We start from the raw sequence: 19,787 nt of genomic DNA, 5'->3' as shown, positions 1-19,787 counted from the left end.
ATCTGTGCTGTTCTTCAGTGCTCACTATAAATGTTCTTGTACCTCTGGTTAGGGCTGGGCGATATATATCGTGAGATTGTTATGCGCATCTCGTCAGTACAGCCGGTTCCTTGATTAGTAGTAAATCGCCATCACCTGCTTTCAGATGGAGCGGCATTTACTACACAGCAAACACTCCAGTGTTAAATTAACACTCCTGGGAGTGTATATGAGTCCACACTCAAGAGTGTAAAGTGTTAAAATATGAGTGTTAAATTAACACTCAAGAGTGTTGAAGTTAATGAGATAATTAAGTGATTAATTTAGTGATGATTGAGCATTATTGAAGACACCTGATGATAACAAGCAGAATCACTGAAGGAGAAAATCTCAAATTGTAAGTTACCGTTATGGCGATCAATGTTTGCTTTAGTTGGGCTCTTCACCCTTATATGTTTACTTTAAATTTTGTTTGTCTGCTGTTATTTATTTAAAACAGTCAAATGAACAAAGAAAAGTGTGATCTGATAGTGCTGGTTATGTTTAGACATAATCATGCTGTGATCTGAAATATACTTATTGAGATAGTTTGATTTAACTTGTGAGCTGCAGCTCTGTGATTCTACAGCTTCATTTTCAGTATTTATCATATAATCCAAAATATTTAATAAACATTGTTCTGATCAAAACACTTTCAATTGAATTTATTTAGAAACACAGACATCAATAATCAGCCTGTGAATCTCAACAATGGTGACAATAATAAAGCATGTTGCAGTGGCTGCCCCCAATCACAACTCATTAATGGCTCCCATCATGCATTGCGGTATGAATAAATTATGATCTGAATTGTCTATGTAATTTACTTGTCCTAATTGAATATTCTGCTCGTCACCATTGTTGAGATGCATAGACTGAATCTTGACGTCTGTGTGTGCCTAAAAGAAAGTTTTTTTTTTTTCTCCTTTCTCTTAGAAATTCTTTCTATTATATCTAAAATTCTGGATATTTATGCAGAATCACAGTTATGCTGTAACCAACAACATAAATGAAAAACATAATGTTCAAATGATGATTGTCATAATATGTGACCCTGCCTGTGAAAACCCAGCTAAAGTAATTTTTTTGTGATTCAGTGTTTTTTACATAAAGTCATCCTACACAATGTAAAGAACATTCTGTGAAAATATAACCTTGATATCTTTAAAATTGACTGAGTAAGGCCATGTCAAAGATTTGCTAAAATTCGGCCTCAGAAAATCATATTTTTGAGAAATTCCAATTTAAAACTGCAACACATTTGATCCATAGTTATCCTGCATATGTGACTTATAACACATTCCCAGATAGCAACATTGTTTCGGCCCGGATCCGGCCCACATCTGGCACTTGTGGAATGCGGATCTGGCCCATATGCAGCGTGGAATGACGGCACTTGGGCGGACCGCTCCTGTTTGCCAGATCTGGGCCACAAGCAGGCCATAGCAATGCCACATGTCAGCCAAGAGCAAAGAAATAAACCAGAACTGGACCTTATCTGAACCACAAAGTCTGTGTATATTAAATATGAAGTCATCTCAGCCTGTTAACAAAAAGAATCACTGAAAGAAAGAAGAGACCAGAAAAAAGAGACGAGCAGAAACACAAGAACTACAACTGACTTCAGCCACAGCCTCAGATGAAATCAACTGAAGAGAAAAGAAGACATTAAATCTGTGAAGATCTCAGCAGAGGAGGATTAAACAACTCCACAAACAGCATTACCAGCTTCATTTATTACTAACCAGACTGACTTTATTTCTGTCAGACGTCTACAGAAGTTTTATTGAGAATTAACAGAGCTTTAACTCTAATGTGTTTCATTTGAAGTCACCATAACAGTGAATAGTGTTTCCATTAGTTGGGCTCTTAACTCTTATTATATCTTTTGTGTGTTTGTCAAACACATTTGCAGCAGTAAAGAAAGCTATAGTGAAACGAGATCAGGTGATGATGGTTTCCTGGTGATGATTTTATAGTCATCATGAATTAGCCTGTTTCACTGATGTTTTTGGAATCTAACACTTGTGTTGATCCAGTAATATTGTTAGATCATAAACCCTGTGTTACTGCAGCATGAGATCCAGCAATATAATAACAATAAGTTAGAAGACTTTATCAAACATGAGCACGAAAAAGTCAGTTTAATATGACACACACAGACATCAACAATCAGCGTATGAATCTCAACAATGGTGACAATCACAAATATTCAGATAAACAGATTAATTCAGAACATCACTGAAAAGCTAATAATTCATAACAAAAACAACAGCAAAAAATAAAAGCAAATATTTAGAATCAAACAAAATTATAGGACAATTCAGCTGCATAATTTATTCATGTTGCAATGCATGCTGGGAGTTTTGTACTATGCTGGTACCCAGCATGCATTGCAGCAAAGTACATTTGATTGTCACCATTGTTGTGATTTATACGCTGATTGTTGATGTCTGTGTGTTTCATATTAAACTGACTTTTTCCTACTCATGTTTGATAAAGTCTTCTAACTGATTGTTATAATATTTCTGGATCTCGTGCTGCAGTAACACAGGGTTTGTGATGTGAAAATATTAATGGATTAACACAAGTGTTAGAGTCCAAAAAACATCAGTGATTAAAGGTTATTTCACAATGATTATTAAAACCATCAACAGGTAACCATCATCACCTGATCTCATTTCACTTCAGCTTTCTTTGCTGCTGTAAATGTGTTTGACAAACACACTGTCACAGCGGCCAAAAAAGACATAAGATATACTAAGAGTTAAGAGCCCAACTAATGGAAACATGAATCACTGTTATGGTGACTTAAAAAAGAAACACATTACAGTTAAAACTCTGTTAATTCTCAATAAAAACTTCTGTAGACGTCTGACAGAAATAAAGTCAGTCTGGTTAGTAATAAGTGAAGCTGGTAATGCTGTTTGTGGAGTTGTTTAATCCTCCTCTGCTGAGATCTTCACAGATTTAATGTCTTCTTTTCTCTTCAGTTGATTTCATCTGAGGCTGTGGCTGAAGTCAGTTGTAGTTCTTGTGTTTCTGCTCATCTCTTTTTTCTGGTCTCTTCTTTCTTTCAGTGATTCTTTTTGTTAACAGGCTGAGATGACTTCATATTTAATATACACAGGTGTTGTGGCTCAGATAAGGTCCAGTTCTGGTTTATTTCTTTGCTCTTGGCTGACATGTGGCATTGCTATGGCCTGCTTGTGGCCCAGATCTGGCAAACAGGAGCGGTCCGCCCAAGTGCCGTCATTCCACGCCGCATGTGGGCCAGATCCGCATTCCACAAGTGCCAGATGTGGGCCGGATCCGGGCCGAAACAATGTTGCTATCTGGGTTAAAGCTGAGATTCTCCCCTTTTTAGTGATATATGACACATCAGTGGAAAAATTCTTAAAGTTTTGTAAAACAGATCTATTTATTATGATGTACATGTCCAAAAAGCTAAAAGCATAAACACATTGAAACGAATGGGGGTACCACAAGAGCTTGATCATAGCAACAATTACCATGTCAATTCAGTGGAATGATTTGTATAACTTTATTAGTAAAATGAAATATCAGTGAAATGTCAATAATATATAAATTAAATAACATACCATTTCTCATTCTCTGAAATTATCATTCTCTTACTGGCCCACGGTGTAACATTGAGTAAATCTGGAGTAAAAAATAAATAAATAAATAAAATTTCAAGGGATAGTTTACCCAAAAACTACAATTCTGTCATCATTTACTCACCCTGATGTTGTTCCAAACCTGTATGAGTTTCTTTCTTCTGCTGAACACAAAATAAGATATTTTAAAGAATGTTTGTAACCAGACAGTTGACGGCACCCATTGACTTCCATAGGTGCCGCCAACTGTCTGGTTACCAACATTCTTTAAAATATCTTATTTTTTGTTAAACAGAAGCAAGAAACTTATACGGGATTGGAATAACATGAGGGTGAGTATGAGTAAATCATTTTTGGGTGAACTATCCCTTTAACAGGTCAGTCTCAAACTTTGTACACATTCTAAAATTGTCTAGATGCAAAATAAAATCCTGAGTGACAGCAACTCTCCCTCCTTGAAAAATAAAGAACACTTTTCCCCATTGAAATACTTGCAGTTGCAAGAGAAACTGATTTTCAGTTTCACATCTGGACTTCCAGCATTCGAAGCAAATTCTTCTTGCTGGTGAACTCTTCATGTTCGCCAGACAAATAGCTTGGGGTTCGATCACCAAAACTGGCTTGTCCTCCTCGTCATGTTGGTCACTGCCTGAAAAAGCAAAGATATTTTTTTTCAATTCAAAGCAAGATACCTAAAAACATGATTGTGTAACATGCAAGAATGGGAAGTGGGTTTAATTCCACATTTAAAATGGATAATGAAGCATTTTATATGAAAATATCAGAAAATATTTTTTCAGTTTAGTCAGACTGGATCTGATTAATTGAGGGGAGAGCATAGGAACAAGAAACAGCCTATAGGTGGTAAGCAGACTTCAATTCAGAGTGTAATGAAACAAATAAACATCATGCCATAAACGTAATTCATTTAAACTGACTCAATCCCCATCAACAAATGTAATAAACATTTAAATCCACTACTTTTGCATCACAGATATGTGTTAGCATTACATTGTTATGGGTATGTATGGTGGTTTTCGTTTTATCTCTTGTTTTGTAGGTGGCCGCAGCGGAGATGAGGTACAGCTGGAGATATATGCACGTAGAGGCAGACGGGAGGGGAGAGACATTATCATCAGTTTGTAAAAGCACAGCTCCAGCCCCAACTTGACTGGCATCAACCTGGATCTGGAAAGGTTGTCCAATGCGTGGAGCAACCAGCACAGGGGCAGTGCTAAGCAACAGCTTTACGTTCTCAAAAGCTTGTTTACACTGAATGGTCCACTCAAATTTGACATTTTTCTCCAACAAATCAGTTAAAGGAGCTACCACTGATGAAAAATTTGGGCAAAAGTTCCTATAATAGCCCACCATACCCAAAAACCGCATAAGCTCTCGTTTTGTGTTAGGTGGAGGAAAATGATCAATGGCCAAGACCTTAGCGCGCACTGGACGCACTTGACCCTGCCCAACTACCTTCCCCAAATAGGTCACAGTCGCCTTGGCAAACTCACACTTTGCCAAGTTGAACGTGAGCCTAGCTTCTGCCAAACGTTCAAAAAGCGCCCGGATACGTAAAAGATGATGCTCCCATGTGTCACTGTAAACCACCACATCATCTAAATAAACAGCACAACCATCCAAGCCAGAAGTTACACGGTTCATCAAACGTTGGAAAGTGGCGGGTGCATTTCGAAGGCCAAAACTCATTACAGAATACGAATATAGCCCAAAAGGGGTAATGAATGAGGCAATTTCCTGTGCACGAGTGGTTAAAGGCACTTGCCAATATCCTTTCAGTAAATCAAATTTACTTACGTACTTTGCGGAGCCGACAGAATCTACACAATCTTCCATTCGGGGCAATGGGAAAGAATCTGGTTTCGTTACATTATTTACCTTTCGGTAGTCGGTACAGAAACGGTATGATCCATCTGGCTTTCCCACCAATAAACAAGGCGATGCCCAACTTGCGAAGGATGGTTTTGCGATGTTATTTTCCACCATATATTTAATCTCAGATTCAAGGTGACGTTGTTTATCCAAGGAGACACGATAAAAACGCTGGCGTATTGGTTTTGCATCACCGACATCTATATCGTGCTCTATCCAATGAGTGCGAGAAGGTGAATCTGAAAATAACACAGGGAAGTCTGAAATCACAGCTAACAATTCAACTCTCTGATGAAGAGGCAAATGTTGTACAAACTCCTCCAAGTTGTTAAGCGTTTCAGAGTTATTGAGACGGGGTTGCAACATGCCATCTTCAGGTGCTTTAACATCCTCAGGAACTTCCATTACAGATGAAGCAACAGCAACTGCCGCCGGAACCTTTTCTGACACAATAGAACGGGAATAAAAAGGTTTCAACAAGTTAACATGGCACAACTGTGTGCATCTCTTCCGCTCAGGTGATGAAATCAAGTAATTTTGGTCGGAAACTTGACGTACCACTGTATACGGCCCCAAAAACTTTGCACAAAATGGAGAAGCTGGAAGAGGCAACAAGGCCAACACCTGATCACCAGGACAGAACACACGAAACTCTGTGTTTCGATCAAACAACCGCTTCATCTTTTTTTGTTTATTCAACAAATTGTCCCTAGCCATTTGACCAGCTAGGAATAATCGACGTCTAAAACCATCAACATATTGTAGCAAACCCTGAGGTGGATCAGGCCCCCCCTTCAGTCCATCATGGAGAACAGCCAGTGGTCCACGCACTCTATGACCAAAGACCAACTCGTTTGGACTAAACCCAAGACTGTCCTGTACCACCTCACGAACCGCCAACAATAACCAGGGCAAACCTTCCTCCCAGTCACGCTTTAACTCCACACAATAGGCCCGCAGCAACGACTTCAATGTTTGGTGGAAGCGTTCCAGCGCCCCCTGGCTTTGTGGATGATAGGCACTGGAAAGATTTTGCTTCACTCCAAGCTGCTGTAAAACTTCCTGAAACATATGAGAAGTAAAATTGGATCCCTGGTCGCTTTGAACAACCCTAGGAATCCCAAACACAGAAATAAATTGTGTCAAAGCTTTAACAACAGAGCGAGTAGTTATTGAGCGAAGAGGATAGGCAGCAGGGTATCTGGTACTCTGACACATCACTGTGAGAAGATAAGTATTTCCTGATTTAGAAGGGGGTAACGGACCCACACAGTCTACAATCAGATGCTGAAACGGTGAATCAATCACTGGTATTGGATATAACGGTGCAGGTTTTAAACGCTGGTTCGGCCTTCCTGTAAGCTGGCAGGTTGCACAAGTTTTAATGTACTCTCTTACATCTTTTTTTATACGAGGCCAATAAAAATGACGCAACAAATAATTATAAGTCTTATGACCCCAAAATGACCCACAATGTCTCCATGTGCAGTACGTAACACAATATCTCGAAGAGACATTGGTACAACCACCTGGATACAGGCCTCACCCAAGGATACATCCGCACCAGACAACCATTTCCTTAGCAGAATCCCATCTTCAATAAAACAGCCTCTTGCTGCACTCTCAACCTCTTCAATGGACAATGTGGCAGAAAACATTTCCTTCAGGGTAGAATCTTCCTGTTGCGCCAACACCAACTCCTGGTGAGAAACAGAAGGAAAAAGATGCAAAAGACCAGGAAATTTTAGCCTTTTTCCACCACCAGAATTAAGCTTCATCTCCTGAATTTCAGACACCTTTTTACTCATTGCACGAGTAACAGCACAGGTCACAAAAACATCAGGAAACTGTTTATCAGCACCAGCCTGCTCTGGTAAAGTAGGATAATCTGTTACAATAGGAGGGGGTGGTACATCCCCCCAAACACGCCCTCCAGCTAAATTATTGCCCAGAATAACAGATATGCCCTCTACTGGCAGAGAAGGTCTCACCCCTACAGTAACCTGACCAGTGACCAAATCTGATTCAAGTACCACATTGTGTAATGGAACAGGGAGAACTTGTAACCCAATTCCCTTTATTAACATCTCACTTCCCGTACTGGAACTTTCAGAAAAACTTAGAACAGACTCTAAAATAAATGTTTCCGAAGCTCCAGTATCTCTGAGAATTTTAACAGGGACTTTCTCATCACTTCTGACGAGAGATACAAAGCCGTCAGTAATGAAAGGAGCATAGCTCAACTTTTCTATATTACCTAACACCTCACTTTCCTGAAGAGAGTTTACATCAACACCGGGTAAAACAGACACCTCAATAACTGAAGGCACAGCCAGAGCAGATTTTGGTTCAAATCTAGAACGGTTCGTTTTTGCTTTAAGAGCTGGACAATCTTTTTTCCAGTGTCCTATATTCAAGCAATAAGCACACTGGTCACTTCTATCAACTGAACTTCTTGACTTTTTCTCCAACTTCACATTACCAGGCAGAGAAAAACGAGTCTCCATAGGAGCACTTTCCACAGAATCATTAAAACGACACCAATGATTTTTTTTAAGATCTCTATGAGTCAAAACATATTCATCAGCTAGGATGGCAGCATCCTCTGCATTCTGAATATCACGCTCTGTTATGAAAACAGCCACATTTTCTGGCAAGGTGTTTTTAAATTGCTCCAACAACAACAACTCATAGAGAGAATCAAAATCATCTGCTTGTGAAGCAGAGCACCAACGATCAAACTGAATCCTTAGCTCTCTCGCAAACTCAGTGAACGACTGCTGCATACTTTTTCGTAAAGTCCGAAACCGTTGCCTGTAAGCTTCCGGAACCAACTCATATGCCTTCAGTACCACGTCTTTTACCTTCCTGTAAACTTGACTGTCACGAACACTTAAAGTGGAGTATGCTTTTTGGGCTTTACCATATAGCACACACTGCAAAAGTAGCGTCTGCTCAGAATCTTCCCACTCCATAATACCTGCCAACCGCTCAAACAAAGTAAAGAAAGTATCCAAATCGTCCTCGTCAAATTTTGGCATAAGGCTAAGAGAACGAGCAACATCAAAAGCTTTTGCAGCCGGACTAACTAGTTGGGCCTGCAAACCCTCAGAGTGGTATCCCAGCTTACCATCTCTAATTAAAGCATACCTTTGGGATTCAAGGTCCAACTTTCGCATCTCAACTTCCTGATTTAATCGACTCTTCTCCATCTGTAAGAGCAACAATTCCTTCTGCTGCGCAAAGGACATAGATGAAGGAACACAAACAGGAACATTACCATCTCCAGTAGCACTTAAAGGTTTCTCTGATCCAGATAGAAAAATACCCAAATCAATAAGAGCAGCTTTAACAACAACTCCTAAACCCTCCTTTAAATTCTTGTCTTTTGTGGTAAGGCTAATATTATATTTTTCTGCTACTTCCAATAACTGCTTTTTAGAAAGTTTATTAAAGCTCTCCTCAGAAGGATCCTCAAAAAACTCATCCAATAAAGTAGTCATCTTAGAAAGCACAATTGTCAACTTCTAAAACAACTTTTATTTGTATTATTCTTCTCAAACTTCACATTTAGTGACCTTTCCCACTACCTACACAAAACACTAACTCAACCCTAAACTTCGTGCTTCCACCAAGGGCTAAGTGACTTTAAGCACTCTAATACCGACAGCACAGACCCCTCTCGGACAAACCAGAGAGAGACTGTACAACGGCAGTGCCCTCAACCCAGCGTCAGCACAAAAAAAACAAACTAAAATAATAAAGGGTCAACGCAAGCGTTGCTTCAGCCTAACAAGGGAAATGCCACCAATGAGAAGACAAAGTTAAATTTTACCTCGCAATAATCTCACGCAACGTTAACGGAGACTAACAAACAACGTATAAGTTACTACGCAAAAAGGTAAACACTCTTATAACGTTATACGATAACATTGGATCTCAACTGCTTTTATCAGTCTACCAAGCAAATGTCAAACAAGAGTAAAACATTACCTCAATAACATTTCTATATCACTTACAAAATGCAGGTCAATTTAAATTAACTCACCTACCTCACTTTCACATGGACAAGTGACGAACATCTGTGATCAAATACTGAAAAAAAACAGTGACTATCCCAAACAGCTAAGCTGCTGCAAACACCAACAGGTGTTCCTATTTACCGACGGGTTCTACAACACGACAATCAAATCAAACAAACGCATGTCTATCACGCGAAACAAACGGAAGAGGGAAAACAGACGAGCCCCCATTTGTTACAACCGCTCGTGGCCGCAACAATATAGTAAAACCCAAAACGGCAGATCAATATAATGAATGTAATTTTATTCCACAATTCTAGGGGTTTCACAACTTTATATAAATGTTTAAGCAATCGTGAGATCTTCCAGCACTCCTAGCAGACGCATGATTCCTCATCGCGAGGTAAACACGATGATAATGTCTCTCCCCTCCCGTCTGCCTCTACGTGCATATATCTCCACCTCCTAATATGGACCAGCTGTACCTCATCTCCGCTGCGGCCACCTACAAAACAAGAGATAAAACGAAAACCACCATACATACCCATAACAGCTACCCTCTTAAAAGAGAGGATCCATTCAAGGCTGGACACTGACAGTATACATTTACATATTTAGCATAAAAAAATAATAACAAAAACTTACCATCAAATTCCTCGTCAGTTTCGTCAAAGTGTCCTGTTCATCATCACAATCATCCTCCAGAAAATAATCCGCAATAAAACCGTTTAAATCATAATTCTGCTCATACTTCGGTGTCGCCGGCGAAGCCATGGCCATGTCAAAACAACGCATTAACGTAAGTTACCATCATCCAGCAAATAACACGTAGCAGGCCAAAAATGTCCTTAAAATAAGTTTAATATTATTGGCAGAATACTAAGCAGTTCTTAAAATATTGGCTATGACAAGAAAAAAATCACCACAGACATCTAAACGCGGCTGACATCTCTCTCTTTTTTTTCATTGTGTTGACCTGATTACCGGCGCTCGCGGATTGATATTAAAGTCTGTTTTACTCTTTCTAATAGAAAATACACCGAAAAGAAGTTCCTGAAACGACTGATATACGAATCAGCAGTGTTGTTGCGTGAAATAAACCCAGAGACGTCTGAAATCAATGTTTAGGAAGCCCACGTCCGGGTTTTTTTTTCCGCAAAAGTATAACGTAGTGTCAATAAAATCATTAATTTCAGTATTTATCATGTTATAAATGAAAATGTAAGTATTGCATCTCAAAACCATTGGTACTATCATTTACAGCAATAAACACACATGGACTATTTTTGTCATTTTTGTGGCTATGACTATTTGATGCTCGTTAACTCATAATTCGATTCTGCGACTTTAGCCGGGGTTTCACAGGCGGGGTCACATATAACAAACACCATCAGATCACTTTTTTTCTTTGTTTCAAACAAAATCTAAAGTTAATAATATAAGGGTCAAGAGCCCAACTAAAGCAAACAATGATCGCCATTACGGTGGCTTACAATTTGAGATTTTCTCCTTCAGTGATTCTGCTTGTTAACATCAGGTGTCTTCAATAATGCTCAATCATCACTAAATTAATCACTTAATTATCTCATTAATTTCAACACTCTTGAGTGTGGACTCATATACACTCCCAGGAGTGTTAATTTAACACTGAAGTTTTTGCTGTGTACAAAGAGCCGTAGTTAACTGACAAGCTGAGGCATATCGCATTAATTATCGCTGGCGATACGTCCGCGATATTAATGCGATATGGCTCAGCTTATCAGTTAACTACGGCTCTGTGTAGTAAATGCCGCTCCATCTGAAAGCAGGTGATGGTGATTTACTACTAATCAATTAACCGGCTTTACTGACGAGATGCGCATAACAATCTCACGATATATATCGCCCAGCCCTACCTCTGGTGGCCGGCTGGTTTGCATGATGAGAGCGAATGTGGACAGATGAACACAGGAACACACAGTGTAGCTGCTGTTGGTCTCTAAAACAGAACAACCATCTACAATCCACTCGCTGATATTCCAGTACACACAGGACAGAGAACCGTTGGGGTCAAACTCCTGCAAAAAGAAGAAAGAACATGCAGAAAATATAACAACACTGAATATTAGATGTTTTCAGATGTTCATCAGTTCTCAGGTTGGACAAAAACACATTACAGTCTCTCACTCTGATGTGTTTGAGGGTGAAGTTGACTGGTTTGGTGAGTTTAGTGTTGGTGGTTTTGGGAAGAGTAGCTGAGATCACAGTGGACATCATGGTTTTAATCGTGTCATTTGATGTGTTGAAGAAGTCTGGCTTCAGTAGATTCTCCATTGTGTTATAACTCATGAAAGCCACAGCAGCTGATCCTGTGTGACAGAAACAGAAGCTTAAATGCAATACTACAACAATAACAACAACAATAAAAAAATAAAAATAAAAATAATAAGCAAATGTGGCTTAGTGGTAAGCAACATTTTGACGTACCAGATCCGGCCCACATCTGGCACACACATGGAAAGATGATCACATGCAGCGTGGAATGACGGCCCTTGGGCGGACCGCTCCTGTTTGCCAGATCTGGGCCACAAGCAGGTGTGATGAACCCACATTTACATTTTATTTCCCTATTGTTTTGTTTTATTTTGATATGATTCTGTATTTTATTTTGTCATAATGTCATCTATTTGTCTGATTAAGTACATTGCAATAACATAAGAATAAGTAATATACAGTGGTAAAGATGTTATCAATGTTTTAATCCTCTCATGCTTTGTCTGCACGGAGAGCAGAGTTTAAAACATAGAAAAGAGTTCATGAACAGGTCAACGACTTTCGGATACAGTCAAATGGCTAGTGATCATCTCAGCACGCTTTGTGATTGGTTCATTCTTGATCACATGTGATAGCGCGTGAATTCTGTGAGGAGAACATTCTGGATAAGCGTGACTTCGGTGGGATGACGCACAAGTTTCGGATGCACTCCGTTATCGCGAGGGACATGGTTGGACCATATGTCTTCTCACTTTTTGGATCCCTTTCTTTGCACATATCTCGTGGACTTTCTCGGGAGTGGATGCCATATCTTTTGGATGTTTTCCAGGATTTTCGCGCCGTCGAACTTTTGGGACAGTGACAGAGACACTACGTGTGTGCGTGTGCGGTAGGCCAGTCGAGATGGCCATGCCCAAAGGACAGTGAGATGTATCATCAGGCTACTGTGGTTAACATGTTTTGGGGTGATTTGAATGTGAGCCTCTTTGTTTAAGATCTAGAAAACAAAATAAACGACTGTGATATAGTGAGCTGTAAATTTATTTTAAATGGGTTTCAGATAAATGCTTGAAACAGATCCATGACTCTATGCCTGTATTTGCTGCCATCCTAGTATGTAACCAGAGGCGGCCTTACCTATGTTTCACCCGTTTCAATTGAAACGGGCCCCGCCCTCCAAGGGGGCCCCCAACAGAACAGGAAAATCCCATTCATTTTCTCCCTATAGGATATTTATTTTCAGACATAATGTCTAAAGTGGTCTCCAACACGTCGCTCGCGAGCTCTCGTGGCCTGATTGGAGGTAGCTCGCCAAGGGCCGTTCACATATCGCGTCTTTTGCACGCTCAAGTTCGTTATTTCAAATAATTGAAGCGACGCGCTCATTTTTTCCAGGCGCGAGTCAATATGAAGGATGGGGGTGCACCCAAACTACGGGTGTTTTTTTCTTCTCCGTAAATAAATCTTCTAGCAGAGCTACAGCAAGCGTTTATCGGTAGTGGAAATCCATCAGCTATTAAAACTTCTCTGTCGTTGTGGAGAGCGCATGGTACATAGCAACGACAGACGCCACGGGAAAATCGGAACGAATTTTACTATTAATAATAAAAGATAAGCTAATGTGCATTGTAAATGTCAGTATTTTGTCTTTTTTTAATCATTCTTTTTATAAAAACGATTTAAAGGCTGAAATATGCGAGGTTTATCTTTTTATAAAAAGTTTTTTGTCAAAACTTTATTTGAACTTGTACATGTTAGTAGATAACATGTTGCAAGACACTCCTTTCAAATTTGGCCATCATTTTTAATGTTACTATTTTAATGTTTATGCAAACAAAAAGTGCATATTGATGGTAAGTTTATTTGTCATTTGCTGGTTTTCGACATAAAAGTTGGTGAATTGATTTTATTGTGTAGTATTAGTACTTTTTGAACAGGATTATGTGATAACTATGCTCATTTTGGTCACTATAATCATGAAATTACATTTTCATACCATTTCATCTCTAGTTATGATGCACTATAAAATCAACAATAATTATGTGTTTTTACAGTATAATAATTTTTTTTAGATGTCAATTAAGGGTGACATATATAGGCCTACAATAACTCGTTTAGGTCTAAAACAGTTAGCATAGTTAATATGAGAGTTATGAGACATTATTAAGAGATTTAATTATTGCATATAGCTCTCGGCCACTTTCATTTTTAAAAAGTAGCTAAAAAAGGTTGGAGACCCCTAAACCATCCAAGTTAGATTGACCACGAGCTACGGGGTTGTGAAACTAAAGTTTCTGCTCCTATAAAAGCCACAAAGTATAAAAATCAACCTTGTTATTTGCGATCTTCTGGAGAAATACAACACTACCCATAATTCTAAGCAAAACACTGACGTCTCTGATTGGTCGAACTTGAGTCGCGCCGCGGTTACCATGGCGACGTTTACCGCCCCGCGAATGGTGATCTGAAGTAAATAAATACCGGTAGTTTGTGTTTATACTTTGCCTTTTTTTCGTAAGGTTAAAACGTTGTTTTTTTTTGAGCAGGGAAATAATTTGAATAGGAAAAGTGCGCGTAATAAAATAATGATGCAAACCAAAAAGAATCCTTGCTTTTTCTGCTCATGTTTACATTTTATGTGGGCAGGGCCCCATATTAGTTATTGAAACGGGCCCCCAGATGCTTAAGGCCGCCCCTGTATGTAACACAGGCCATAGCAATGCCACATGTCAGCCAAGAGCAAAGAAATAAACCTGAACTGGACCTTATCTGAGCCACACAATCTGTGTATATTAAATATGGAGTAATTTTAGCCTTAATAAGCCTGTTTAACAAGCAGAATCACTGAAGAAAAGAAGAGAACAGAAAAAGAGACGAGCAGAAACACAAGAACTACAACTGACTTCAGCCACAGCCTCAGATGAAATCAACTGAATTAACTAGTTCTTGTGTTTCTGCTCGTTTCTTTTTCTGTTCTCTTCTTTCCTTCACTGATTCTGCTTGTTAACAGGCTTATTAAGGCTGAGATGACTCCATATTTAATATACACAGATTTTGTGGCTCAGATAAGGTCCAGTTCTGGTTTATTTCTTTGCTCTTGGCTGACATGTGGCATTGCTATGGCCTGCTTGTGGCCCAGATCTGGCACACAGGATTGAGCTGCCCAACACTGTAAAAATGAATACATTGATTTTATTGATATCTAATTAATAAAAATGAGGCAACAGATTACAAGCAATATTATTAATTAAATTTAACAAATTAGAATTGAGTAAAAATTAATCAAATGAATTCCTTTAAAGGTAACCATTTAAAATGAGTAAAATTTACAAAATATATTTTATTACCAACATTGAAGACACCTCTGGTGTTAATAAGCAGAATCACTGAAGGAGAAAACCATAATCAAAGTCACCATTGTGGAGATCAGTGTGTGTTTTAGTTGGGCTCTTGACCTTAAATTATTAACTTTAAGTTTTGTTCGGCTGCTGTACATGAGTTATAACAGCCAGATGAACAAAGAGAAAAGGTGATGTAATGGCGTTGGTTGTGTTTTAACATAATCATTATTTCACAATAATTTGACCTGCATACCTGCAAACTTGTCGCTTTTCGGCGACAATCGCCGTTTTCTTGGTCAATTGGGTCATTTACGTGAATCGCGTAGAACCGGAGAGTTTTTTTTCGAGGGGGGGGTATATTGTTTCTCACAGTAACTGCCATGCAGGCTAGAATTGCGAAACATTATTGGATAATTCTTATAATTTACATTTCTCTGGGCCAATCGGAATCTTAGCACTTTTTCTCTTGGCCAATTGGAATCTTAGGACTTGCGTCAGAATCTTGAAGCACACAGCGTCAACTGAGCTGAGCCAGAGAATGTCTAATAGGAAGAGAATTGGCACTCTCTGCTTACTTCCGGTTTCTGGACTGGCTGCAGTAACACGTCTCTGTCCATGCGGGGGCGCTCGCGAGCGAGTGCAGAATGAATGGAGGTCTATGGCGAAAAACCCTCAAAATCCACTTTTCTCAGGATATAATTTTTTGTCTAGTAATTTGAATGTTGTATTCGAAAGGAGATGCAAAGAAATTACACATTGCTGGGTGTTAGATTTTTTAGAGCCACTTATTTGGTTTAAAAAGTCTTTTAAAATGTCAATGACGTCAGAATGCTGACGTCATTAGCAGAATGCTAGCGTGTTATGGGCAACAACAACTCAACCTGTAAGAAATCGAAAAGAAATAAGTACTCGTTCATTCAACTTTCGACCTATAACCTATGTTGAACTTGCAAAGCCTTCAATAAAATCTGAGATTTCTCAATGGCAATCGGGTGAAAGAGACACATTTAGCCGTATAGCCCCATTGACTCCCATTCAGTCTGCACTCGCTCGCGATCACCCCCAGTGGAATTCTAATGGAACTGCAACCAAAATCAATACAATGGGGCTGAATAGGGAGTGCCAAGGCTCTCCGTAGACGGGCTCTGGCTGAGCTCGCCATTTGATGAGACGGCTGGCTACCGTGCGAGTCTAATGGAAACTCGCGCATGAATTTTCCTGCATTTTAGCGCCCACCAAAATGATTTTTTGTCCCGCCAAAGTCTTATTTGATCGGTGAGTAATGTAGATGAACGGCTGCGTTTGTGACAGGGTGTATGTTTAACTGAAAGAACGAGCAGAGAGAGAGAGAGAGAGAGCCGGTCGCGCGCGCGCACTCTCTGTGTAAACGACTTCACCGTCTCTAACTAGGCGCTGTGTTGCTCTCTCTCCCTCGCACGCACATATTAATCAAAAATAAATCGACACGGTGGTAAAAGGTCGAAAGACCTTTTTTTTCTGAATTACTGCTGGGTGTGAATTTTGCTAAATAAGTTTACTTATCTTCTCTGAAAAGTGTTCTGGACATTCAGCTGACTTAAACAACACTTTAATTAAACGAAATAAAACTATACAGTGATGAAATGTTTTTATGTTGACACAAATCTTGGATGTCAGTGTCCTAACTGCTGGCATAATCACACAACGCGCACGACACGTCCAATTCGCGAACTAATGACTCCTTTGAACCGATTCATTTTAATGAATGGTTAAAACAACTAATCTTTCCAACAGTGAACTCAGGTGACGTCTGAATCGGTGTAACTAATCAGTAACACTTTACAATAAGGTTATATTTATTACATAAATTATATAAAAAAGTACAGTTTGCTAACTCAAGCTTAAACTTCAAAATAAAGAAAACCACTTGTTTAAAAAAAAAAAAAAGCATATGACTACATTTTTCCACACAGTGCTATCAAGAATCGATAAGAGAATCCCCCCCCCCCCCCCCCCCCCCTGCATTCTGGGTTCCACCAATCAAAACTCATTCATGGCTCCCATCATGCATTGCTGCATGAATAAATAATGAGCTTATGTTCAGAGGTGATCTGTTCGTCACCATTGCTGAGATTCATACGCAAAATCTTGATATGTGTGTGTGCCTAAACCCCCCCCCCCCCAAAAAAAAAACATATATTTATTTATTTTTTATTCTTGATTTGATTATTTGGATTTCATTGAAAAGGCTAAAAATATTATACTGCTGTAATTAATAAAGTTAACTTAACTCATAAATTGGACTCTATATGAGGTTCAGTGATTCAGGTCTAATGATTGTGAAATAATGATTATGTTAAATCACAACCAACACCATCAGATCATCTTTTCTATTTGTTCATCTGGCTGTTATAACTCATGTACAGCAGCCGAACAAAACTTAAAGTTAATAATTTAAGGTCAAGAGCCCAACTAAAACACACACTGATCTCCACAATGGTGACTTTAATTATGGTTTTCTCCTTCAGTGATTCTGCTTGTTAACACCAGGTGTCTTCAATGTTGGCAATAAAAGATATTTTGTACATTTTACTCATTTTAAATGGTTAACTTTTAAGGAATTCATTTGATTAATTATTACTCAATTCTAATTTGGTAAATTTAATTCATAATATTGCTTGTAATCTGTTGCCTCATTTTTATGAATTAGATATTAATAAAATCAATGTATTCTTTTTTACAGTGAAGGGCTGTCATTCCACGCTGCATGTGGGCCAGATCATCTTTCCACATGTGCCAGATGTGGGCCGGATTTGGGCCGACACAATGTTGCTATGTGGGAATGGGATGATAACTCTTTCTAATATGTTTCAAATCTACAGAAAGATCTCACATACTTGTTTCATTGTTGTTCTTGGCGATCCCAATGAGATCGATGTCCACAGAAGAATTTGTTGTGTCAAGTCGAGGGATTTTATCTAAGGTGACACTGGGTCCAACCATGAAGACTTCAACCTCTGATACAAAACAAACAGTTTATGTGATATATTAATTTATTTACAATTATCATTATTTTTATGAAAGTCCAATTCCATTGAATTTGCACAAAAGGTAAACAAATAAAATGAATATTCACTATTGTTGGGTTTTCATTTCCTTCAGGTTTACTTATATTTACATTTATTCAGTTAGCAGATTAAATGAATCACTATTAACTGTAAGGTCATCTTGAGGTCGAATGTTAAATCTTACAGTACACTGTATAGTCATTTACTGTACAAGTGCTTCAGTTCCCAACTGGTTTAGCTTCCAAATCCAAATGTCCAAAATGTCCTTAAAATCAAACATTTTTCATTGTTTTTCAGGATGAGTGTTTTTCAGGACACGACCTGTCCATCCGGAATCTGTCTAATGTGACGAGCTTCTACCAAATGATGAATGACTTTGAACCAAAATACTGACCTTTGACATCAACAACAAAAGACACAAAAAGAGCAGAAAACACTGTCTAAAACATTTGTAATTCTTCACAATTATGTAGTTACTGTAGCTGCATTTATCATCCTCACCGTCTCACACCCGTGATCCACCTCTGGTCTCTAGACTATATAAACTCCCTGATATCATATATAATCTCAGTTTCATCATCAATAATAACAGTTTCTCCACTCACCTACAACAGCAAGAGTAAAACTGACACTGTCACTCGTGTCTGTCGGCTTCACCAATGTAGAGATGAGTTTCTCACTGGTTTTTAAGATACGGTTTCCATAGGAGGCTAGTACAGCTGGGCTGACTGATGATGAAGATGATGATGATGAAGATGAAGATGACTCTAAAATCTTCTCTGAAGCGTTGAAGGCCATAGTCAAAATGTTGGTCACAGTCTAATTTATTGATCAGATAAACAGTGTCACAGTAAATGTCAACAGAGCAAATAAGACAGCACTGTTTTGTCAATCATATATTATCTACAGTATATAACTGACAAATGTTTGATTATTTGATTATTTTTCTCTTGAAGACTTACAGTCACAGAGAGCACTTGTGATGTGATGTTCTCGATCTTCTCAAGAAGATTTTGGAAACAGTCCTGAAATCACAATTGTGAAAGCAGTAGGCTGTTGATTTTGATCATGTTTTTCAATATTAACAGAGAGCCAAACATGTATTGTTACTGCACTGAAGGTCACTGTGAAGGTTCAGTGATGTTAGTACAGACACACAACACAAATCTAGCAACAATAAGTAGAACAGCACATTTATATTTTACATAACGGATATCTACAATGCACATTTTATTGCACTACACTTTGAACTAATTAACCATTTCCAGTTACGAATTGAGAAAAAAAAAAAAGAATATTGCATAAAATATCACCATTTCCATTCCATGTGTTCAAGAGAACAAAATCACCACTTCCTGAAAAACTGGCTCAAAACATCAGTAATAAAAATGGAAGCAGCTGCAACAAGAGAAGCCCGTGTATTTGAGCTCATTCTACTTCCTGTTTCTCAACACTATCACAGTGACATCACAGTGGTGTCACAAGGTGAGCTCACAGTATATGTGCACACCCAGGTAACAGATTGTGGCCATAGGCTACAATACATGGATGGAAACAGGCGAGTTCTAATATCAGTCACTGGGGGGAGATTCT

General features: G+C 38.7%; 1 protein-coding gene across 1 annotated transcript in view; it reads right to left on the bottom strand.

The window, feature by feature from the left end:
* Positions 1 to 18,992, bottom strand: part of LOC311279448 (adhesion G protein-coupled receptor E3-like) — a gene marked incomplete at its 5' end in the record, with an annotated part of 37,336 nt that extends 18,344 nt beyond the window's left edge. The window contains 4 exons of the mRNA XM_084390962.1: positions 11,449 to 11,610; positions 11,720 to 11,901; positions 18,024 to 18,143; positions 18,800 to 18,992. Of these exons, the coding sequence (XP_084247088.1) occupies positions 11,449 to 11,610; positions 11,720 to 11,901; positions 18,024 to 18,143; positions 18,800 to 18,992 (657 nt within the window). The remainder of the gene's footprint in view (positions 1 to 11,448; positions 11,611 to 11,719; positions 11,902 to 18,023; positions 18,144 to 18,799) is intronic.
* Positions 18,993 to 19,787: the final 795 nt, after the last annotated feature.

Source organism: Rutilus rutilus (genome assembly GCF_951802725.1).
Source record: "Rutilus rutilus genome assembly, chromosome: 2".
NCBI classification, from domain to species: domain Eukaryota; kingdom Metazoa; phylum Chordata; class Actinopteri; order Cypriniformes; family Leuciscidae; genus Rutilus; species Rutilus rutilus.
Note: the sequence above shows the minus strand (reverse complement) of the source record. Positions and strands in the feature narration are given on the sequence as shown.